Here is a 26,351-nt window from a genome sequence, read left to right as displayed (position 1 = left end):
CCACTATTTCCAATCTATTAGCTTACACAGGGCAGGAGAGCCTAGGTTCATAATAATGATCATCGGTGAAGCATGAGTGCCTGCCATTAGCTTGGTGATTACTTCTTTGTCCACTTGTGGAACACCTTAACTACAGCAACTTGCAAACTGCCCAGAAGATTCATAGTTCCTGTGATACTGCTACCCTACAACCAGTATCCAACAATCATCCTTCTTTTGGAGTCTGTCAGATCACGTCCCTTACCCACATTGATCAAGTACTTTGTTCTGGACAACATGCCACGCATCTGCAGTATCACATTTGCAGGTTTTCACTGTGCCATGAGGTGGGGAGGAATGGTCAATTGCTAAAACAACGGTGGTGGTAAGAATGTTTTGACTGAAGAGTGTATAAAGTAATGTTTTGATTCTGAAAACACCAAAAAAAGACCATTTTATTTAAATTAAGATTGAAAATGAATACAATTGGAAATAATTGTATGCTGTTCATCATGAATTATTATTAAGATCTTGAAATAACAGTTTAAATTGTCATTATCATTAGTATTAGTAGAGGCATGTGATGCAAGAAAGCAAGCTTATATAGCATCAACCAAAAAAAAAAAAAAAAAACCACGCCTTCCCGTTTCACCCATCCATTCACCCCAAATGTTTGTCTACTTCTGCCTTGAACTTATTTAAGTTGTCAACCTCCACTATGACAGATGGAAGTTTATTCCAGCAATCAACTACTTGCTAGCTAAAGGCAAATTTCCACGTGTCTATTCTACAACTGTCTTTCTCAATTTGAATTTATGTCCCCTCAGGTGAGTAATCTGAGCAAGAGGAAGAATCCCATCAGCATTGAGCTTGCTCAAACCATTCAAGGCCTTATACACTTCAGTCAGATCACCTTGCAGGTGCCTAGTTTCCAGCTGCTGCAGTTTGCAGAACTTAAGCCCTTCTTGGTAATAGCAACCCTTTGTTCCACTCACTAATCTCATTGCCCTTCTCTCTATTTGTTCCAGCAACTCTACATCCTTCCTAAAATGAGGCATCCAGACCTGTATGCAGTACTCAAGGTGTGGCCTGATCATTGCCTTATACAAGGGATAATCACCTCCTTATCCCTGCTAGCAAAATTCCTGTACAGTGGATCCCTGCTTTACAATAATAATCTGTTCCAGAGACGCCATTGTATTGTGAAAATATCTTAATGGAATCCAATAACACATTGCATTTTTTGGTACTTCATTCCAAGACCTCAGAAGTTGAAATTTTTCACTATATAACTAAGCTATTTATCTTTCTAAAAGGTGATTTTTATAATGGAAATTGTACATATTGATTAAAAAAACTAATGTATTGATTGAAGCACAACACAAAAAATCACTTCAACTAAAGGATGCAAAAACAAAAAACGCGGCCAATACGTTTACAAATGCTGCTATTGGCTTAGAGGAAGGACCACGTGGTCTGGTTGCCCATTGTAAAGTGAAATAAGTAGGCGAAATAGAATTAGCCACTTCATAGAATCAAATCTCAAAAAACCAATTCAAATGATTAAAATGCACTACACTTTCATTTTTATTATATGTTCAGTTTTAAGAATCAATTTTGAATGCCTTTGTGTTATTTTTCTAAAGCACATTTCTGGAGGGCACTACCACAAAATAATAAAAACAATTTGCAGTTTCTGGTTTATTGGCTTTTCTGTTAGTAAACTTGATCTTATTGCATTTGCAATAATACCGATAGTTGGGATTCTGTGGGTTTTTATGTTATTATGGTGTTTCCCCTTCAATCATAAAAAAACAAATACATTTTCAGAATCTTCATTCCTGTTTTTTAAGCTTTGTAAACTTGTTTCTCCTTATCTCACTTCCAAGTGTTGTGTTAGTTGCAATTTGTGCATGCCGTGTTCTTTGTTATTGATTGCTTATCTTTTTTACTATTTTAAATTTTACAACCAAAGTAAAATGTCATTGAACAGAAATATCAAATAGTTAGTATGTACATATACTAACTATTTGATAGTTAGTTATTTTTATTTTGCTAACTTATTCTTCCACTTTTCCTGTGTCATTTAATTTTGTTAATTGGTAATGTAATGAAGTATAAATATGTGATCTTTACTTTTATAGCCTGTGGATGATATTCCTCCTATTTTTGCTTATTGGATTTGGCATTTAAATGAATTAAAATTCAATTTGAAAATGTGATCACAATGACCTATGCTTACCACATATCATAAGTGAATGGTATTTTATTATGGAGAGTCCATTGTAAAGTTACTTGATCATATAGTGAACTATTCGTAAAATGGGGGTCCACTATATATCATTGACAAGACACCATGAGCTACTCTTGTGGCCTGTCTGCACTGCTCTGAAAACTTCATATCTGACTACACAATTACCCCAGGTCTTTTTCATTCTTCACTGCCCTGAGTGTAATACCATACAGTTTGGTACATTACTCTGGGGTTACTGCTACCCATATGGAGTATTTCACATTTATCAATCTTAAACTTCAGTTGCCACTTCTCAGCCCATCTGCCTAACTTTTCCAGATCCTGTTTCTTTAGTGTACTGTCATTAGTTAAGAAGCAGCTAAAATCTAAGGAAGTACGTCCAGTTGACATGGGTGGCCAATGCAATGTTGAGTAAGTTTGATGGAATGTAAGCACTAGGAAAACAAAAATGAGAGTAGGAGTGTGATATAGGCTGAATGGCTAGTGAGTACAGCGAACAACTGTACAGAAAAATAGAATTCACCAATAAATCAAAATGTCTTATAGTAGGGTATATTTAATTAACATATTGATTGGAACTTGAGTTGGTCAATCACACACCAGAAAGACTTTTGTGGATTTCTTGAATGACTGTTTTCTACAGTGGCATGTTAGAGAGGCAACAAGATAGGCCAATACTCTTGAGCTGATTATCATCAGTAATTCTTCATGCATTTAAAATCTGCTGATAAAAGAACCAGTAGGTAGTGATCACAGTATGTTGATTTAGGACATACTTAAAGATGTAACTGCCATCAAGGATAAAGGGAGTGGTTTTTGCTTTCATAAGACAGTGGTCTCAGACAGGTTTTTAAATACTGTACAGTGGGATCAATTGATATTACCAACAACAAATTCTAAATGGAAAGCATTCAGAGAAATAATCATAAAAGTTACTAGGCTTTTCATACCAGCTAAGAAATACTGTTCAAGGCTTAGATTTAAATAGATGTCAAATGAACTATTGAGACACGTGGCATAGAAGAAAACTGCATGGGATGGGTATAAATTGTCATGGGACACAGAAGCATGTGGTAGATATAAACTAGACTGGAATCAAATCACAAAGGAGATTAGGCAAGCCAAGGCCAGTTTTAAAGAAGTCTCTGGCAAAAAAAAAAATTCCAAGAAAACAGCAAAAATAAATTTCTTTTGCATATATTAGTAGAAGGAAGGGGTTGAATCACCTTGGTCCACTTGATGTTGATGATCGTGCTCAGGTTGCTGATGGTCTAAATATGAATTTTGCATCTATATTCACACACAAGGAATTCTCTAGGAAGGGAGGATGCCACAAGTTTATCAAATTCTAAGAGGGAGCTGAATAATTTTGTGATAACTGGGAGGAAGTTGGAGAAATAAATTGTTGAAGTTAAATGTAAAAAAGGCACCTGTGGGAGATGAAATTTCCCCAATTATATTAAGAGAGGCAACAAAGTAAGCAAGCAGACCTTTGCCATAATTATAAGGGCATATTTAGATGCAGGGGAGTTTTCCGTGGATGGGAAATATGCAAATGTATCTGCAGTTCACAAAGAGGTATCAAAAGGTGATGTGTAGTTATAGGTGTATTAGCTTAGCTTGTGTTCCAGGAAAAGTAATGGATTCACTGGTTAAACAAATAATGCAGGGCGGTCTACAAAGGAATGCAATTATACTACAGTCACAGTATGGATTTGTTAAGGGGCATTCTTTTCTGATCAATCTGATTTAATACAGTAATAAAAGAACTGGTTGCAAAAAATAATTTTGATATCATATACTTGGATTTCAGGAAAGTTTATCCTCTTGCAAATAAAAGACTGCTGTACAGATTGGAGCATTGTCGCATTAAGGGGAAGTTACTGCTATGGATAAAGAGATGGCCGAGTTAGAAAAGACAGAGTGGTTATTAATGGATGCTGCTCTTTATAGACTAATGTTATTAGTGGAGTTCCCCAGTATATGTTATTGATGATGGTGGTATTTGCTTAATGTCTAAGTTTGCAGATGATAGACTGGCAGGATAGTTAATGGCAGTAATCAAGATTAGTTACTACTACAACAAGATTTTAGAAAAATTAGGCAGATGGGCTGAGAAATGGCAGCTGAATTTTAAAATTAATAAATGCACGGTACTGCATGTTGCCATAATGGGATTACTGCATACAGGTTGCATTGAGCCAACTGTGTAGCACTACACTCAGAATAGCAGAAAATTAAAAAGACCTGTGGGTAATTGTGTACATAGATATGACGTTCTCTGAGCAGTGTAGACCGGCTGCAAGGACAGCCCATAGGATTTTGTCAATGATATATAGGAACTTTGCTACCAGGAATAAGAGGTGATTTTCCCATTGTGTACAGCAGTGGTCAGGCCAAATCTTGAGTACTGCATACAGGTCTAGAGGTCTTATTTTAGAGTGGTACACGTCTGCTGGAATGGGTGCAGAGAAGGGCAACAAGATTGGTAAGTGGAACAAATCGGTGGTTTTACGAAGAAATTTTTCAGTTCTGAAAATTGCAGTGACTGGAAACTAGATGATACCCACAAAGTGATCTGATTGAGGTGTTTAAAGCTTTGAATGGATTGAGAAAGCTCCATACTGATGGCATTCTTCCTCATGCTCAGACTATGCACATGAGGGGGTAGAAATCCAAATTGAGGAAGGGCATTTGCAAAATAAATGTGCAAAAATTTTCCTTCAACCAACTAGTGGTGATTGCTGTAAAAAGCTTCCATCCGTTGTTGTGGAAGTGGATAATTTGAATAAATTTGAGGAAGAACTAGACAAACTGTTGGAGGGAAATGGATAAATGAAATTTTTTTTTTTTTTTTTTTTTGCTATAGCTGTATAAGCTTGCTTTGTTGCTTCAGTTTCTATTAATTGTAGAAACTAATGCAAGAAAGCAAGCTTATACATTAATGCTAATACTTGTCCTCATTTTCCTCAATATTTCCATCTTTTTTAAATATTTACTGCTATATCATTTGTGTCAAATGGAAGTTACTGCAATATCTTCATTTGTTTGAGTCTTTAGTTTCTACAAAATATTCAGTATCTTCCATTTTATCTTTGTAATTTTGTTCATTCTGAATAAATCATGCTTTTTTGAAGCAGTTAACAACTATATACAGTAACAACATCCCTTGCTTTTTAAGATATGAACTGCATCAAGTAAATTTTTTAGGTTTTTTTTTTTTTTTTTTCCAATTTAATTCCTTCTTCATCAGTTATGTATAATTGTTTACGTATATTTTCTTTAAATGATTTTAAGTGTATTATTTCTTTATCTAAAGGTTTGAGTGACAGATGTCTACCTATAAAAAAAAAAAAAAAATAATCAAATTTATATTGCTGGTGCTGTTGTTGTTGTTGTTATTTGGTTTTTAGGAGCATTAGCAACTAAGGCCATATTGCTCCTGGAATATGCGGTGGTCATTCCCTGACCTTTCCGCATCCTCCGTATTTGGTAGTGACGGGCTCGAACCCCGGTCTAATCAAGAAGCGTGTGCTACGCACTGCTGCTCCTTCCCCACCTGGCTACGGAGGCAGCGCCATAATTGCTGGTGCATATGTATGTGCTGTACAATTATCTAAAAGAAAAACAGTTTTTCTTTCTTTTTTTTTGAAACTAGCAATTTATCCTATTTTATTAACCCTGTGGTAGTGACAGTTGGCCTACAAAATAACATTCCCATGTTAACTTGTTAATTGGTTAAAAAACTGAATTTTTTTCTTCATTCTTAAACTTTTACTGCAGTAGTTTAACATTTGAAGTTTCTGAAATGATTTTCCTTACAGTTTTCATATGGGAATTGCATGTTAGATGACCTGCTTTGCATTTGTTTGCTTCTTGCACGAACATATTATGGTACGAGACAAGTACCAAGTACTCTAGTTGTTTTAGGATGATTTCGTATTGTTTTCACATAGTAATGATGAGAACACCAACTCAGGATGCACACTACTCTGTAGAAAGCAACATACAGGGCGGACAAAATAATGGAAACACCTAACATGAAAGTTGTAGTTTTTGTAATGGCTGTATGATGTACTTATAAACGTGCATTGATGACTTTTTTTTTTTTTTTTTTTTTTGTTTGTTTGTTGCAGGTGGTACAGGCAATTCCTGTTTTACAAGGTGTTTTTTTTTTTTTTTCTGAAGTAACATCTAGTGAGAATAAATTATCATTATTGCCAAGTCTGCAGTCCTTAGGGTTATTAGATAGTGTATAGTAGTTCTTAATTCCAAATTGTATCGCCTGTCTAAAGGGTTTTATAATGCTATATACATGTGTGGCCAAGGATGAAAACATCAAGTTTCTGTAGGAAACAATAGGCCACTATTTGGCCTATTTTTTCTTACAGAAACTTGGCAATAATGATAATTTATTCTCACTAGATGTTAAATTTGGCCTATTGTTTTCTACAGAAATTTTTAACGAAAAGAAATGTGACTTCCTAAATTGTATACACATGACAGTTCAGCTTTACGTGAACTTCGGGAAAATAAAGACATTATTATACAGAGGGCAGATAAAGGAGATACAGTTGTAATACTCGATAAACATGATTTTATTAATAAGTGAGATTCAGTTGTTTCAGATTCCTCCACTTATCTTGAAGTAGCCCCAGCACTATTTACCAATTTGGTCAATAAATACAATAAAACGTTAAGCACGTATCAGAAAAACGACTACATTACTATGGCTCAGTTAAAGGAAATTGAAGGACAGAACATACAATATTCCTGCCCTTTTCGGTCAGGTAAAATTACACAAGACCAGATTTGCTAATCGGCCTATTGTTTCCTACAGAAACTCGTCATTTTCATCCTTAGCCACACATGTATATAGCATTATAAAACCCTTTAGACAGGTGATACAATTTGCGATTAAGAACTAGATATACTATTTAATAACCTTAAGGACTCTGTAGACTTGGCGATAATAATTTATTCTCACTAGATGTTACCTCATTATATATGAATGTAAACATGGAGTACACGTTAGATGTTATTTGGGATATGTTAAATAATAACTCTATACCAATTAATTATACGAAGCTTCCTATTAAAGAAATTTTTCACTTAATTAAACTCTTAGTTGAGGCCAACTATATCACCTTTTGAGACAAAGTATATAAACAAATTTTTGGTTTGCCAATGGGATTGAGCTTGAGCGGCTTAATATCGGAGATCTATCTCTCAACGATTGAGCATATACATTTGATGCCTTTTCTACCCCCCTCGACGTGGGCACCTGTACGTGGTGAGGGGACCTCCCAGTGATGCTGCCGGACTTCCAGACTAGCATCACTGGGATCCAACGCCCACAGCCCGGGTTCCAGGCTTACATCAGTGGAATCCGGTGTGTTTGCCGTACGCTGCGACCTGTGGAAATTCGGAAAGGGGGATCCTGGTGGTTGAGGTCCCAGCTTCAATACACCACTTTGGCCCCTGCTTCGACAAGACGGGTGGTCCTGGAAGGCCCGGCTAGGATCAATCGGCTAGTAGGCTCACCTGCGAGGGTCAACCGTGTCAATGCCACGCCCCTACCCTCATGGTCCGAGGGACAGGATTCAGGCTGGCGGCGGTGCAGGTATAGTGACTGGGTAGCCCTGGCGTTTCACTCCCGAGCGCATTTATTGCATGCCGGGTAGTGGGCATCCCTTTGGGCTCCGTGGTGGGTGGGGAGCCCGGGCACTGAACAATTTAAAAACTATATGAATCCTGATAAACATATTTCTTCAGGGGCCCCAACCCGGTCCCTATCTGCAAACAGAGACGAAGACACAGATAGTATTATTAGTACAAAGAGGCAGCAAACTGAAGTACCATTGGGGCCTGTTCCAGGGTTCCTAATTATACACTCCACCGGTGAAAAACCGATTGGTAAAATGTCGCCCTTTTTTATTCAAAAAGGGATAGATGGGTTAGCAGGTTCACCCAAATCAGTTAAGAGGCTTCGTTCTGGAGACCTTTTAATTGAAACTAAAAATGACAGGCAATCGGAACATCTACTCCGAGTAATATCAATCGGAGGGGTACCCATAACAGTGACACCACACAGAACACTCAATTCATCAAGAGGTGTCATTTCGGAGTGGGACCTTCTCGATGTAACCGAGGAGGAAATCTGCTCCGAATTAAAACCACAGGGAGTTATTGCCATCAAGAGAATTACTGCGCGAAGGGATGGAAAAATTGTTAAAACCAGGAGCGTTATCCTGACTTTTAACTCTCCTAAACCTCCTGACGAGATTAAAGCTGGATACATCAATTGTTCAGTGCGTCCATACGTTCCGAACCCTTTACGGTGTTTTAAATGCCAGAAGTATGGACATTCTCAAATGGCCTGCCGGGGAGTCCTTGCATGCGCTCGATGCAGTGCAAAGGACCACGAAACAACAGCATGTTCAGCCGCAAAACCCACCTGTATTAACTGTGAAGGCGAACACGCGGCCTACTCACGAGCATGCCAGAGGTGGAAAGAAGAAAAAGAAATTCAAGGGCTGAAGGCAGAGCTAAATATATCATACCAGGAGGCAAGGAAATCGGTGAAACCCCTGAATATCAACAAACTTACCTACGCCCAGAAGGTAGCAGGGAGATGTTCCGTTGGAATTCAGACGGACATGACCATTCCTCCAAAGGAGTCTTTCACTCCCATTGTGCGTTATCTCTTAAGTTCTCAAAAACCTGCACAGAAAAATCAATCAGCTGCCACTCCTATATCAGTACCTCCTAATGCTCCACAAGTAACAAAGGTAATTATGAAAGAAAAGAATAAGAAAGGGGAAGTCTCCCCTACTACCCAAGAAAACATGGATGTCGAGCAGAAGGAGGTATCCGAAGATTCAGTCTTGGAACTCTTTGCGGAGGAAGAAATGGACACGGGACAGTGTCCTTTCTTCCCCAAAAAAGATAAACCCAAGACTGACAAAAGTAAGCCCTCAGCACCTCGGAAGCCGCCTGATGGACCCACCAAGCCAAAATAATGGCTAAATTCCTACAGTGGAATTGTCGTGGATTCCGGCGAAATACTGATGACATCAAGGCCCTCCTGCAAAAGCACGAGCCAGTTTGCTTTTGCTTGCAGGAGACTTACCTAAAGGCAAATGATGATCCCACAATGCATAACACTACAATTTTTCGTAAGGATAGAATTGCGGATGGTCCTGCTCATGTGGCTATCCTTGTGGGAAACCAGACCCCAGTTCAGCCCTTGCTAATTACAACTAGCATAGAAGCTGTTGCAATTTGCCTTACAGTGGGATTTTTATTAACGGTTTGCTCTATTTATTTGCCACCTGGGACTGACATCTCCCAGGAAGACCTTGATGATCTTGTAACGCAGTTGCCTCCCCCTTTCTTACTTTTTGGGGATTTTAATGGACATAACACCCTGTGGGGTAGTGCTAACAACAACGGAAGGGGAGGAGTCATAGAGCGTATGCTTAATGATAATGACCTCTTCCTTCTAAATACTGGAACAAACACCTTCTTCCACATGCCTACCCGTACTTTTTCTGCCATTGATCTCTCTATCTGTTCCCCTTCTCTACTCCCTTCACTCACTTGGGAAGTGGAGGAGAATCCATACGGAAGTGATCACTTCCGTGTGATAACTTTGTTATACAATGGGAGGCCATGTCTTCCTTTTAGGTTACCACGGTGGAAGTTTGATCAGGGTGACTGGAATGCCTTCCAACATCAGGCAAATTTTGACCTCAGTTCAGTCAGTTGGGAGCCTATCAATGACGCAGTAAAGTACATCACAGAAATCATTGTCCAAGCAGCTGCTAATGCTGTCCCAAAAACATCTGCCTGGTTTCCAATATTTCCCAAACCTTGGTGGAATTCACAATGCACAACAGCAAAAAAGGCTCAAAACAAAGCGTGGGCGATATTTCGCCGATATCCTACCACGATCAACCTTATAGCCTTCAAACGCGCACGAGCCAAAGCACGCTACATCTGTCATCAGAGTCAAAAGGAATCGTGGATCCGTTTTACATCATCTATTAACCAGTCTACCAACTCGAAGGTAGTCTGGGATAAAATCCGGAAAATGAAGGGAAAATATACATCCCACCCTTCTTCAATCCTAGATTGAAGAAGGGTGGGATGTATATTTTCCCTTCATTTTCAGGCATAAAACAACTATCACTGGCGACATCACGTAATATTGTTAAGCTTGCCTTAAAATCTCGATATTCGGATAAACAAAAATACCTTTTCCAGGTTAGGAAGCTTTGCGATAAATTAAAAAATTATCTACATCCGAACGATTGGTCTGTATTGAAGACCTCCATAGATTTGCGACGGGAAGCACAAGCATCAGAAATAAAAAACAGACACGTTAATAAGTTGCAAACATTATCAAATAGTTCAAGACACGTTCATGCGAATTCTAACACATTGTCGCGAGCTTGCGACCAAGTTCACACGAGTTGTGTGACATCCCCCCCACAGACACATAACGCACTACCACAGAATATGTCGGCTAGTTCACGAACACCCCCTCACCCAGTATCCAACGAACCAACATATCAACAGGTTACAAATCTTTCCTCGTGTACACTATCGCAGGACCAGATTTCACTTTTATCCAAAGGATTAAATTATAATTTACCAGCTCGAAAGCTGCCAAAAAAACAATGCGTAATTGATATTGAATTTGGACTTCGTAGTGTTCCACAAAAAGATGTATTTATTCAACAAGTTAACCAAGTAGTAAATAACATAAAAGAAACGCGACTTCCTAAATTGAATACACATGACAGTTCAGCTTTACGAGAACTTCGAGAAAATAAGGACATTATTATACAGAGGGCAGATAAAGGAGATACAGTGGTAATACTAGATAAACATGATTATATTAATAAGTTAGATTCAGTTGTGTCTGATACCTCCACTTATCGTGAAGTGGACCCGGCACTGTTTACCAATTTGGTAAATCAATACAATAAAACGTTAACCACATATCGTAAAAACGACTACATTACTATGGTTCAGTTGAAGGAATTGAAGTCCAGAACATACAATATTCCTGCACTTTTTTGTCAGGTAAAATTACACAAGCCTGGATTTCCGATTCGACCTATTGTTTCCTACAGGAACTCGGCATTTTCAGCCTTAGCCACACATGTATATAATATTATAAAACCTTTTAGACAGGTTATACAATTTGGGATTAAGAATTACGATACATTATTTAATAATCTTAAAGACTGTAGACTCGGCGACAATGACAATTTATTCTCATTAGATGTTACCTCATTATATACGAATGTAAACGTTGAATACACATTAGATATTATTTGGGATATGTTAAATAAAAACTCGACACTGATTAATTATACGAAGCTGCCCATTAAGGAAATTTTTCACTTAATTAAACTATTAGCTGAGGCTAACTACATCACCTTTCGAGACAAGGTGTACAAACAAATTTTTGGATTACCAATGGGTTTGAGCCTGAGTGGCTTAATGTCAGAGATCTATCTCTCAACGATTGAGCAGATACATTTGACACCTTTTCGTCCCCATATTACATACTATGGGAGGTATTTAGACGATGTTCTAGTTATTACTGATAGTAGTACTATCCAAGACATTTTGCATTCGTTTAATAATATTCATTCTAGACTCAAATTTACATTGGAAAGGGAAGATACGGATACTAAGTCATTAAACTTTCTAAATTTCACGCTTACCCGTGACTCGAACAAAATACAATTTAGCATCTATCGAAAACCCACAAACACCGGTATGCTTCTTCATTATAATAGCTACCCAATCACCTACAAAAGATCGATTATCTTTAATCAATTTCTAAATGTCTATAAATATTCAATGACGGATTCTGCTTTGGACTCAGAAATACAAATATTAACTAGCAGATTCTTGAACAGGGGTTATCCCATTAACACAATAAATCGAATTAGGGTACAAGCTAAGGATAGGATAAAAAATACTACACCAATCAACAATAGTAATATCAAAAAATACTTTATTTCTGTCCCATATGTTGAACAGTGGCACAAACAACTTAACAGATTCTTTAAAGATACCGAATTTAAAATTATAGCTAGGCCTATACGGAAGTTACACACTATACTGAACAATCGCTCGGTTCTTTCGGCGTTCGCAACACAAATTAATGATCTAGTATACAACATTTCTTGCGGTGATTGCGACTCGTCTTACCAGGGTTCGACGCGGTTTTCTCTTAATATTCGTGTAAATCAACACGAAGCCTCAGTTCGTGCTTCTCGTTCAGCAGCGTCAGAATTAGCCTTTCATGCCATTAACGAAAAACATACTTTTTTATTTAACGAGGCCAAAATACTTAACGTTCAACGTAATTATACGCGACTATTAATTGCAGAAACCGTTGAAATTAAATTACACGAGAATTCTGTTAATGTTCGGCGGCCATATTTGATCTCCGATGCGTGGACCTTTACGCGCATGCGCGAAGACATATAATCACTATTTAAGTTGCAGGTTTAGCCTGATTTGGTAATTTTCATTCCTGTGATCACGACAGTCGGTCGAAAAGCATTGTCAGCTTCAGGAAGGAAAATCGTTTTGAATATTTTCGTTAGATTCTTTTAATTGCATTAATTTGAATTTTAATTGTTTTGAATTGATTTTGAATTGTGTTAAATTGATTATTTAATTATTTATATTTTACTTTAATTATTTAATTATTTATATTTTACTTTAATGTACCGGTAAGTTGTCGATTTTTTCGTTTTTTCCATTTTAATTTCTGGAGGGTATCATACGGAAGTGTTCCACGTACTATATTGAGGTAAACTCCTCTTATTAATTTACTAATATTATTATCAACGTAGAACATATTGAGTATTACAGCTCTGATTCATACTATCAATCCTAGATTATAATGGATGCACTATTGCAGATCCAACTGCAATAGCCAATGCTCTTGGGGAAACATTCTATAACATCTCTGCAACATCTTCGTGTTCCCCAGAGTTCCTGGTTCTGAAACAGAAAATCGAAAAACAGGCACTTAATTTTAAGTCCCAGGTCCTTTATCCCTACAACGGGGCATTCACTATAGAGGAACTGAAAAGAGCCCTCACTCTTTCCAAAGCAAGTGCTGTTGGACCAGATGGCATCCATTATGAAATGATTAAACATCTTTCACCAACATCTATGGATTGTCTGCTCCTTCTGTATAACAGAATTTTTATTGAAGGGCAGTTTCCGGACTCCTGGCGAAAGGCAATCGTTCTTGCCTTTCCTAAGCCAGGAAAGGATCCAAAAGTCACCACCAATTATCGTCCTATTGCTCTGACTAGCTGTCTGTGCAAAATCCTGGAGAGAATGGTTAATTCTCGTTTAATATGGTATCTAGAATCAAATGACCTTCTCTCCAACATCCAGTGCAGCTTCCAAAGGAACCAGTCCACTTTGGACCATCTTATTAGATTGGAAGCATCCATCCGGGATGCTTTCCTAAAACACGAACACTTGATGTCGGTGTTCTTTGACGTGGAGAAAGTTTATGACACAACTTGGAAATTTGGCATCTTAAAAGATCTGCATAGCCTTGGTCTTAGGGGGCAACTCCCAATTTTTATTAAAAACTTTTTAGCCAATCGATCTTTCCAAGTTCGCGTGGGATCCTCACTCTCTCCTTCCTTCAGCCAAAAGGAGGGAGTACCACAAGGATCAGTATTAAGTGTCACGCTTTTCGCCATCAAAATAAATTCAATCACAGAACAACTTCCTCCAACTGTAAACAGTGCCCTCTATGTTGATGACTTTAGAATTTTTTGTCAGTCATGCAACATGAGGGTTATTGAAAGACAACTGCAGAAAGCCATTGATAATCTGAATTCCTAGGCACTTGCTAATGGCTTCAGGTTCTTGCTGGAGACCGTTTGCATGCACTTTTGTCGTAAGCGTAATCTTCATCCCGAACCCGAATTAAGGCTCGGACAATATGCTATTCCAGTAGCAGCGAACATAAAATTCTTGGGACTCATATTTGAAAAAAAAACTCACCTTTTTGGATCATATTCGTCAACTCCGCACAAAGTGCACACGTGGGCTTAATATTCTCCGCTCGCTCTCCTCTACATCTTGGGGAGCAGACCGATGTACCCTTCTTCGGCTTTACTGTGCACTTGTGCGATCCAAACTAGATTATGGGTCCCAGGTATATTCCTCAGCCAGAGACAGTGTCCTGCGATGGCTGGATCCCGTCCATCATCAGGCCCTATGTATTGCTACTGGAGCATATCGTACATCTCCTGTCCAGAGCTTATATGTCGAAGCAAATGAACCACCGTTATCGCTTCGACGTAAGCAGTTGTCTTTAAAGTACGCTTTAAAACTGAAATCCCTGCCAGACCACCCTACGTGGCCATTCGTTTTTGAGCCACGATGGGAAAATTTATACAATACCCATAAGACTGCCAATTGTCCTTTTGGTATTCGTCTCCAAGAGCTACTCAAAGAACTTAATATCAAGGTAGACAAGGTTGCCCAAACACCAAAGCAACCCTTTCCACCCTGGCATGCTCATGTCCCGGCATGTGACTTGTCCCTTAGAAATTGGAGAAAGTCGGACACTCCACCATCGGTCTACCTGCAGCTTTATTCAGCACACCGAGCTGAACATTCTGACTTCACGCCAGTTTACACAGACGGCTCGAAGTCGGAATCATGTGGGATCTGCTGCTGTCTTTACAGACAGCACTACATCGGAGCAGATTCCCTCTGAATGCAGTATATTTACTGCAGAGCTGCATGCTATAGAGTTAGCCTTGGATCACATTAGTGAATGCCAATACCAACGGTTCATTTTATATTCTGATTCTCTGTGTGTTACAGGCTTTAATATCTGTGAGGTATAATCCTCATCCAGTTCTGTCTAGTATTCAGCAGAAGATTCACTTCCTCCTTGGACGTGAATATGATATCCGCTTCTGCTGGATTCCAGCCACATTGGAATTAGGGGAAATGATTTGGCTGACGCCGCAGCCAAATCAGCAATTCCCAATAATAACCGCTGCCTGTCAGTCCCCTATACAGACTACAGGCAAATAATACATCAAAACATACACTCCCAATGGCAGGACTTGTGGAATAGACAGACTGGAAATAAACTATATTGTATAAATAGTCTGTGCAGGAATCGTAAGAAGGAAGTTGTTCTTGCCCAGACCCGCATAGGACACAGTCATTTAACTCATTCGTTTTTGCTGAGGGCTGATGACCCTCCTATGTGTGTGTCCTGTGGCACAATTTTAACTATGAGACATTTTAATTGATTGTCCAGATTTTAGTAATATCCGTTTTACTGACTGACTGACTTTTAATCATCTGACTGAGCCGTATACACTGTCAGATTTTATCCGACAATGACAATGTGTCTGCTATTTTTAGATATTTAAAATCAATAAATATTTTTGCTTGTTTATAAAATTTACATTTTTCTTATACCTCTTGACATAGTGACCTAACTAATTAGGTCACTGGAAGTTTAAATTTTTTTATAAATGACATAGTCTTGGCGCATTATAGCCTTAGTAGCTAATGTGCCAATAAAATCAAAACAAACAAACAAACAAACCTTTTCTACCCCATATCGCATACTATGGGAGGTATGTAGACGAAGTTCTAGTTATTACTGATAGTAGTACTATCCAAGACATTTTACATTTGTTTAATAATATTCACTCTAGACTCAAATTTACATTGGAAAGGGAGGTTACGGATACAAAGTCATTAAATTTTCTGAATTTCATGCTTACTCAGGATTTGAATAAAATCCAATTTAACGTCTATCGAAAACCTGCACACACCATTATGCTTCTGCATTATAACAGCTATCACCCATTCTCCTACAAGAGATCTATTATCTTTAATCAATTTCTAAATGCCTATAAATATTCAACGACGGAATCTGCTTTGGGCTCAGAAATACGAATATTAACCAGCAGATTCTTAAACAGGGGTTATCCCCTCGCTACAATAAATCAAATTAGAGATAGGATAAAAAAAATACTACATCAACCAACAAATGTAATATTTAAAAATACTTTATTTCTGTCCCATATGTTGAACAGCGGCACAAACAGCTTAACAGATTTTTTAAAGATACCAAATTTAATGTTGTGGCCAGGCCAGTACGGAAACTGCACACTGTACTGAAAAATCGCTCAGTCCCTTCCTTGTTTGCAACACAAATAAATGACCTGGTATACAACATTTCTTGCGGGGATTGCAACTCATCTTACCAAGGTTCTACGCAATTTCTTCTGAATTTTCGTGTAAATCAACACGTGGCCTCAGTTCGTGCTTCTCATTTCAGCAGCGTCAGAATTAACCTTTCATGTCGTTAACGAAAAGCATACTTTTTTTTATTTAATGAGGCCGAAATACTCAGTGTCAAACGTAATTATACCAGACTATTAATTGCAGAAACTATCGAAATTAAATTACATGAGAATTCTGTTAATGTTCGCCGGCCATTTCTAATCTCTGATTCATGGGCAAGTACATGTGCGAAGACAAATAATCCCTATTTAAGTGTCATGCTCACCCCTATTCAATAATTTTCGTTCCTGTGATCACGACATATGGTCGAAAAGCGTCAGCTTCAGGAAGGAAAATCGTTTTTTGCAATTTTTTCTTTAAATTTCTTTTGATTAATTTAATTTTTAATTGCATTAGATTGATTTTTAATCGTGTTCATTTGATTTCCAATTGTGTTCAATCGTTTTTTAATTATTTTTTACTGTAATGTAAGATTTGCGTTTTTTGTTTTAATTGCTGGAGAGTATCATACGGAAACGTTCTATGTATTATATTGAGGTAAACTTCTCTTATTATTTTACAAAGACTTTCTTACTAAAAATCTGGGGAATGTTTTCCACTGCTTCTGATTTTTCACCTTGAATAGAAGCATAATTTTCTTCCTCACCATCATCCATCTCTGATGATGCAAAGATCCATATGCTGCCAAAGCTTGTGCTTTCTGAGAATGTTTTTAGAAGGTGTCAGCATGAACAAGTGACACCAAACTAATGTCATTCTTGTACAGGGAGAGTTCTTGAGTAGTACAGGAAATAAATTGAAACTGAATGACTCACCTGTAGAGAGGATCTGGTTTAATTTGTTAGCAATTCAGCCACAGTATTCATGAGGTCATTTCTTTCCGATTCTATGGTGAGGCAGAATGCACACCATAAGTTGCCATTCCAACAAGAATGCCACTTGTGAATTCCTCTTTAGCAGTTTCATATGGCATAATTTGATATGCATTTTCGTAATGCCTTGAGGCATGTCACAGACATTCTCTTGGGTATGACAAGCTAAGGTTTGCTACCTGGGAGTCTAAAATGCTGATAGAACTGATAATCAGGTGACACTTGAATAAGGTTGACAAAATTATCCAGTCGTACTGCAACATGTAAAACCTCTGCTTGCACCTTCATGGTGGTGGGACTGCTAGTAACTGTGGGTATAACTCCCATGTACACCTAATATTCTAGATGTGACCACCCAGGTGTGAACCACAGTGAGCAGAGGTTAAGGTGTGCACACCACACAAGAATGCCCCCCCCCTGTGTTAACAGGCAATACTAGGTGACTCTCAACTTTGCATATTGGAGGCTTAAAGTGATGAAACCCATGTTTATCTCCAGAGCAGATCTCTGGAATTCCTCTACCTCTTCCATCATGCAGTATGATTGATGTCTTTTGAAGTTATGGTGGGCATCATGGCAAGGTCCAGTCTACCTTATATTTCGAGAGTACAGCTCTAAAATGGTGTTCACAGGCTGGCCAGTAGATTGTCCACTGGACCAAACATATTGGTAACTCTCTAGGGTGAGGGACATTCGGATCAGCTAGCTTATAATTTTGCTTGCTCTGCTAGATAGTGGCTAGAGGGAGTTCAAGTAGTATGGGGGTGAGGCAACATTATGGAAAGTAGCTTGGTATATTCTTTAGCATTAGCATTAGTAGAGGCATTTGATGCAAGAAAGCAAGCTATTGCAGCATCAGCCAAAAAAAAAAAAAAAAACCCCACTTCCACTTCACCCCTCTGTTCGTTCCAAATACCTGTCCAGCTGAGCCTTAAACTTATTTAGGCTATCAACCTCCACCACAAGGGATGGAAGTCTGTTCCACCAAACATCTGTCTTTCCTCAATTTGAATTTATGCCCTCTCAGGTGATTTTTCTGAGCTAGAGGAAGAATCCCATCAGCATTGAGCATGCTTAAACCGTTCAAGGCTTTATACACCTCTATCAGATCACCTCGCTGGTGCCTAGTCTCCAGACACTGTAATTTGCAAAACTTAAGCCTTTCTTCGTAAGAGCACCCCTTTGTTCCATTCACTAATCTTGTTGCCCTTCTCTGTACTCGTTCCAGCAGCTCTACATCCTTCTTGAAATGAGGCCTCCAGACCTGTATACAGTACTCTAGGTGTGGCCTGACCATCGCCTTATACAATGGAATAATCACCTCCTTATCCCTGCTGGAAAAATTCCTGTATATCATTGACAATACTCCATGAGCTACTCTTGCAGCCCATATGCACTGCTCAGAGAACTTCATATCTGCCTGCACAACCACCCCCAAGTCCCTTTCATTCTCTACCACTGTCAGTGTAGTACCACAGAGTTGATACGTTGCTCTGGGGTTGCTGTTTCCCATGTGTAGTACTTTACATTTGTCAATGTTAAACTTCATTTGCCACCTCTCAGCCCATCTGCTCAACCTTTCCAGATCCTGTTGCAGCAGCATAGTGTCAGTAGTGTCCTTGACAACCCTGCCAACCTTTGTATCGTCTGCAAACTTGGACATTAAGCCCGATATACCATCATCAATATCATTTATAAATACAGAAAACAATAATGGACCCAACACTGAGCCCTGAGGGACTCCACTAATAACATCAGTCCACGATGAGCAGTGTCCATTGATTACCACTCTCTGTCTTCTCTCCCTCAACCACCCCTTTATCTTGCTGTGTAATTATATGATATCGGTGTAAATACGCCATAGTTACACCATAAATTATGCCTTGTGCATTTTGTCTTCTAATACATTCTTGCTGTGTATATCGAAATATTTCATTACTTCATAAATGTCCCTTCCTCCTCTCTCACCTTTTCTTTGCAACTGAACAACAGATCACGAATAGCCAAACTAATAGAACAAACTTAATGTATAAAAAGATATAAACCTCCTAATCACTTCTGCATTCATTTAAAAAATATATGTGTTCTCAGTTCCAGTTTTATTGATGACTGTTTTTACTTACAGTCTGCCAAGCTTTACTTACTTTTTCTTAGACTTACTTACAGACTTTGAATTAGCATTAGTATTTGTTGAGGCATACGATGCAAGAAAGCAAGTTTGTGCAGCATCAGCAAAAAAAAAAATAATAATAATAACCCTCCCATTTCACCCATCGATTCACTCCAAATGTTTGTCCAGCTCAGCCTTAAATTTATTTAAGCTATCAACTTCCACAAAAAGAGATGGAAGTCTGTTCCAGCAATGAACTACCCGCTGGCTAAAGGCAAATTTCTGCACATCTATTATACAGCTGTCTTTCCTCAATTTGAATCTATGCGCCCTCAGATTCTTAATCTGAGAAAGAGGAAGAATCCCATCAGCATTGAGCTTGCTCAACCCATTCAAGGACTTGTACACCTCAGTCAGAACAGTAATATGAATGAAATTCATGACTGTATGTTCTACATATCTTTTGTGGAACAAAGGTAATCCTATGTATATATTTTCAAATATTCCCTAATTGTTTTTAGCAGTTTAGAGTTAGAACACTAAATATTTAGAAGTATTTTAATCATCCTGAATTTTTTTAATTCCCATGTTGCATCATGGAAATTACTACCCTTGAGAGCCTGCTGCTTTAGATGAACATTTGCTTAGACCGGTGTTTCCCAACGTGGGTCCCACGCCCCACATGGGGGAAATTTGATTGTTCAGGGGGGCAATTCAAAAATTGCTCGTGTAGAGTTTAAAACAACCGCCTACTATGACTTAACTTGTACAAAAGAAGAATTGTTGGTAAAGTCTCTGTTTATTGCTCATACTGCAACTATCAATCGTACTCTTGAGGCTAGTTATGAAATTTCTTTACTCATTGCTAAATCTGGGAAAATCATATTATAGGAGAGAATTTAATCAAACCATCAATATCAGCATTTCTTAAAGCAGTTCTGGTAAAAGATGACAAAGACGTGAAAGCTATGCCACTCAATAACAATACTGTTAGCGAAAGAATAGATGAAATGAGTGAAGATATTGAAATACAACTTGTTGGAAAGCTGAAAACAAGAAATTTCTCAGTGCAAATGGATGACTCAACTTTGAGAGACAGTGAAGCCGTACTGATAACTTATGTAAGATATATTGATAAAGGTAATTTTGCTGAAGAAATGTTATTCTGTAAATCGTTAGAGAGCACCACTACCTCCAAAGATATATATAATAAGCTAAAAAATTACTTAGATGACAATAATATACCAATGAAAAATATAACCTTGCGCTGCAGATGGTGCTCCTAATATGATGGGCAAGAAAAATGGCTGCTTAAAATTGATGAAAGATCAGAATCCAGAAATGCTTCTTGTGCATTGTGTTAGGGAAAACTTGTGTCTCTTCAAGCTTTTTTGTGAAGAACAAAATGAAGACCATGTGAGACTTTTACTTCACACTGAAGTAAGGTGGCTCTCGAAAAGGAACTGCTTGAAAAGATTTATGGAACTATTTGATACTATTAGTGACTTTTTAAGTGACAAACCTAAAATGAAGCATCTGTTAACGGTCGATGGTAAAGCATTTGTGAGTTATTTAGCCGATATCTTTGAAAAACTGAATATATTAAATAAACAACTTCAAGGAACAAATAAAACTCTTGTCGATGCAAAAGCAAAGACATTTGGTTTCATTACATTTATTAAATTATGTCAAAAATATATTTGTAAAAAAAGTTTGAACAGTTTCGTTGTCTGCAAAAATGTGAAGTGACTGATACCGCTGTATTTGTTATTGTTGATCATCTGAAAATTCTGTCCGATGATTTAAAAGAAAGGTTTTTTGATTTAAAACAAATTGATTTTCCAACCTGGATGATGCAACCAATGTTAGTGGATTTGTCTGATGTATCAATGCAGTACCAAGAAGAATTCTCAGAAATGCAAAATGATGAGTCAGTTAAAACTTTATTCAATATAAAAGAAGCGATGGCATGGCTTTGTGATGAAACAGAAATAAAATACCCAAATTCAACCAACTTTGCAAGAGAGCTATTGTTACCGTTTCCATCTTCATATTTAGCTGAATGTGGATTTAGTTCCATAAATGATTTGTTACTAAAGAAAAGAAATCGACTGGATATCACAATGTCTATTATATGTTTTGAAAATTTACTTCCTATTTTTTTCTTAATTTTTCCTAATGATTTCTTCCTAAAACCTAAGTCTCGTGTCCTGAACAAGTTGTAATTAGGCTTCATTTAGGGAATAATTCAATTTTTGAATATAAAAAATATATATATCGGTGTTTCCCAACGTTACATAGGGGGCATCAGAAGTTTAGAAAGACTTAGGTGGGGCATGGTAAAAAAAAAGGTTGGGAAACACCGGCTTAGACCATCAGAGCAGATGATACCGAAGTTAAGCAGGCTCTTAAAGAATTTTGGAAAGACTTCAACATCTACCATGCAGTAGAACACTTTGGTGACTCCAGAAAAGGTGAATCAATAAATTTTGAGTAGTGTGGAGAAACCTCCACTAATTTTGCTGTTGGATTTCAAAGACATGTAGAAATTACTGAGGATGTTGTATAAGTGGACAACTCTACTTCATATGGCAAAAGCAGATCTCTGTGAGTTCCTTCTATCACATTCTGAGGCATATAAGTGGACAACTCTACTTCATATGGCAAAAGCAGATCTCTGTGAGTTCCTTCTATCACATTCTGAGGCACTGTCAGTTGAAAACCTTGAATTGGAACAGTAAAAGTTTGAAGGATCTAAGATGCATTCTGTAGAATAGAATAATCCCTCATCAAAGTGATTGATTGAGGCATTCAGACTTTGGAAATTGCCATGATCCTTTTTGGAGCAAATGATTCAAACTTCAGCCCAGCACTCTGATGATAAATTAAGGGATATCCAGCATGTAATACTGCTATAGGCAAATTTGTAAGGAGAGGAAAGCAGCTGTTTCAAATTCCTTGACCCCTACTTTGTCTAGGTGTCCCCCCCCCTCCAATAGCAAGTCTGAGTGCCAGTTTTTTAAGAGCAATGGCAGTTTTATAAAAAAAAGAATACATTAGACAGGTAAAATTTTTTGATTAATGTTCAGTGTAGTCCCACTCATTTTTGTACATTCCTGCTGATCACAAATTTATATATAAAAAAAATCCAAGAGGGGCTAGTAAAGTCTTCCCATCATATCCAAGTTTTGCAATAGTGTTAGTAGTTTGAGGAAGATGTAGCTTAGCATTGTTTTATTTCATTTTATTATTTTTTTTTTATGTGAAATTGAACTACAAATAATTTATCTTTGCATAAGTCTTAATTGGAACAAAACAATTATTATATGTTTTTAAATAAATGTTTTCATAAGTATTTACCTGAATATAAATTTGAAGGACAGTTTTTAAAACATATGATGTGGTTTTAAAACATATGATGAGGGGAAAATGGGCAACAACTTTTGATGCATTTTCCAAGAACAATTTTTTTTTTGTAACTTATGTTGGTTTTAAGTCATATTAAATATGTATTGAATAAACTGCTTTATGTGCATTTCATTTTTATTATTTTTTAATCTAGTGGCAGGTACAATGTACATACGTTACAAACAGGTAGAACAGTATTATAGGGACCATCTCTCTGCAGAATCAAACACTGTTCTAAAATTGAATCATGCAGCTCTCTGTTGTGGATGTATTGCATCATTTGGTGTTAGTATATTAGGAAATTTTCAGGTAATTTATATAATGTCTTTTAGTATTTTAATGATGCAGAAAAAAATTATTAATTTTAGCATTAGTAGTAGCAAATGATGCAAGAAAACAAGCTTATACAGCATCGGCCAAAAAATAAAAAAAAAAGCTTCCTTTCTTACCCATCCATTCCTTCAACAGTTTGCCTAGTTCTTCCTTGTTTATTTAAGCTATCAACTTGCACAACACCAGATGGAAGTGTGATCAAGCAATCAACCATCTGCTAGCTAGAGGCAAACTCCTGGACATCTGTTCTGCAACCATCCTTCCTCAGTTTGAATTTATCTCACCTCGTGCATAGGATTGAGATTTTGAATTTTGAAATCCATTCAAAGCCCTAAACACCTCATGGGTATCTAGTTTCTAGGCGCAATTTGCAGAACTGAAGCTTTTCTTAGTAATAGCACTCTTTGTTCCCCCTCACCAATCTCGTTGCCTTTCTTTGATCATTCCAACAGCTCCACACCCTTCCTAAAATGAGGCCTCCATACTTGTATGCAGTACTCAAGATGTTGCCTGACCACTGCCTTATACAATGGGATAATCACCTCCTTATCCTTGCTAGCAAAATTCCTGTATATCATTGAAAAAACCCCATGAGCTGTCCTGGCAGCCTGTCTGCATTGCTCAGAGAATTTCATATCTGACTGCACAATTACTCCCAGGTCTTTTTCATTTTCCTGAGTGTAGTACCACATGGTTGGTATGTTACTCTGGGTAACCGCTATCCATATACAGTAACTTGAATTGCTGTTTCTCAGCCCATCTACCTAATTTTTCTAGATACTGTTGCAGTGGCATACTGTCATTAACTACCTTGCCAACCTTTATAACATCTGCAGACTTGGATATTAGATCTGATATGCCTTCATCAATATCATTAATAAATATAGAAAACAACAATAGGCTGAACACTGAACCTTTGGGAACTCCACTATTAACATAAGTCCATAAACAGCAGTATCCATTGATTACCACTCTGTCTTCTCCCATTCATTAATCTCTTTATCCCTAGCAGCAACCTGCCACACTGCTCCAATTTGTACAGTAGTCTTTTATGTGCAATAGTATCAAAAGCTTTTCTGAAATCCAATTACGTGATATCTCAATTATTGTTTGCATCCAGTTCCTTTATGACCACATTATAGTAATAATCAAATTGGTCAGATAAGATTTCCCCTTAAACCCATGCTGTGTCCGAAATATAACTATAGTCTTGTCTAGATTGTCCTGCAATGCTTCTTTAACCAGTGACTCCATTATTTTCCCAAGAACAGAAACTAAACTAACAGGTAAAAGGGGTGACTGAATTACTTGTGTCACCGTTAGTCCCCCCACTTTGTGAATTGGCAATTCATTTGCACATCTCCAGTCTGTAGGGACCTTCCCTGAATCCAAGGATGCTCTTATAATTATGGCTAAGGGTTTGCTTACTTCCTTTTCTGCCTTCCTTAATATGACTGGATAGATCCCATCCACCCCAGGTGCATTTCTTATGTTTAACTTCAACAATTTCTCCTCCACTTTCCTCTCAGTTATTACAAAATCATTTAGCTCCCTGTTAGAGTTTGATAAACGTCTGGCCTCCACTTCCCTACAGAATTTCTCATGTGGGAATGTAAATGCAAGATACTCATCAGTTTATCAGCTACCTTAGCAGGATCATCAATAGTCGAACCATCAATATGAAGTGGACCGATCTGATTCATCCCCTTCCTTCTCGAGTTTACGTTTTCTTTGCATCCTTTGCCAGAGATTTCTCGTAATGGATGTTGTGTGCTGATCATACAGGACAGTGATGTCGAAATTTGAAGATCATACAGGAGAGTGGTTTGTAATCAGTATGTCTAATTGTTTGAATGGCCAGCCCAGGCTTCAACCTCAGACAACACTTATGGAATGAGGTGGCTCCAGATTAGGCTACTTTGCAGATAGTATATGGGATGAATTACAGCCGCCACTTACCAGAAGTTGGTAAAAAAATATTCTTATAAAGGTTATCATACAGGCAGGAGTTGGCTGAACTATGTATTAGGTTTGTTATTACTGTGTCGCATATTGTCTTCCTCAGAATCAGTGCTTTTAAAGTCAATCAGCTTGTAAGTGGTTCTTTAAAAAAAAAAAAAAAGGTACGTTTATTTGTCTAGATCTGGGTCAGATATGTAGTTTGTTGCTATGACCAAGAGATGAGTTTTAGCTTTAATTAAACATTACACTGATATTAGCTTTATTCAGTGTGATGCAATCATTGGAGTCTTAATGGAAATGCTGCATACCTAATGATATGACACTATTAGAATCTCTCATTGATCAAAAAATTTAAAGTGTTTTAAGTAATATAACTATATCAAGTAGTGTGAAACTTGCACATCTGAGTTGTTCTGTTTGTTGCACGTAGAATTTTCAGTGAAACTTTAGCATTCTGGTATAACAATATTGATATCGTGATGTGAGGAATTCATACTCTAACATACCCAGAGTCAAAAATCGTCAGCACATGGACTTCATAGTTCGTTACCATTATGGAACGGTAAAAAAAAACTAATTTATTTTTCAAATATTCCATATTGATGCCTTAAACTTCATTGACGATTAAAATACATTTATCTAAGAGGACAAATGGGACATCCCTAAACTTCAAAACCTGCTAATAAAACTATAAGTAAGAATTTATTTTTAAAAAATAAATTCTTACTTATAGTAAGTAAGAATCAATTTATAGCCTGTCTATAAGTAAGAATCAATTTATAGCCTGTGTAAACCAGGCTATAAATTGATAACTTTTAACTCAATAGAGAGAAAATATTGCATGCTCCCCTGCCCATCATAATTTCCTCTAATTTTTTTCTTTCTATTTTCTCAGTATGCAGAATGAATATTGCTTCATGTGCTTACCTTACACCAGGGGTCATCAAACTTTTAGAGAAGCGGGCCATATGTGAATTTTCAGAATATATGGCGGGCCAGAGAAAATTCCTAATTATTGAAAACTATGTTCGATCATATTTATGCTGAGAAACAAATTTCATACCTACCTATATCTACAGATTCA

At 37.5% G+C, this 26,351-nt stretch overlaps 1 protein-coding gene across 1 annotated transcript in view; it reads left to right on the top strand.

Annotated features, from left to right (window-relative positions):
* LOC150077458 (DNA damage-regulated autophagy modulator protein 2-like) overlaps positions 1–26,351 on the top strand; it is an 85,823-nt gene that overhangs the window by 35,948 nt on the left and 23,524 nt on the right. Inside the window, exon 5 of the mRNA XM_090386227.1 lies at positions 23,127–23,281. Coding sequence (XP_090242353.1) covers positions 23,127–23,281 — 155 coding nt within the window. The remainder of the gene's footprint in view (positions 1–23,126; positions 23,282–26,351) is intronic.

Source organism: Mastigoproctus giganteus, chromosome 12, assembly GCF_048544385.1.
Source record: "Mastigoproctus giganteus isolate SK-2022 chromosome 12, ASM4854438v1, whole genome shotgun sequence".
In the NCBI taxonomy this organism is placed as follows: Eukaryota; Metazoa; Arthropoda; class Arachnida; order Uropygi; family Thelyphonidae; genus Mastigoproctus; species Mastigoproctus giganteus.
The sequence above is the reverse complement of the archived record's forward strand: the minus strand, read 5'-3'. Positions and strand labels throughout refer to the sequence as shown.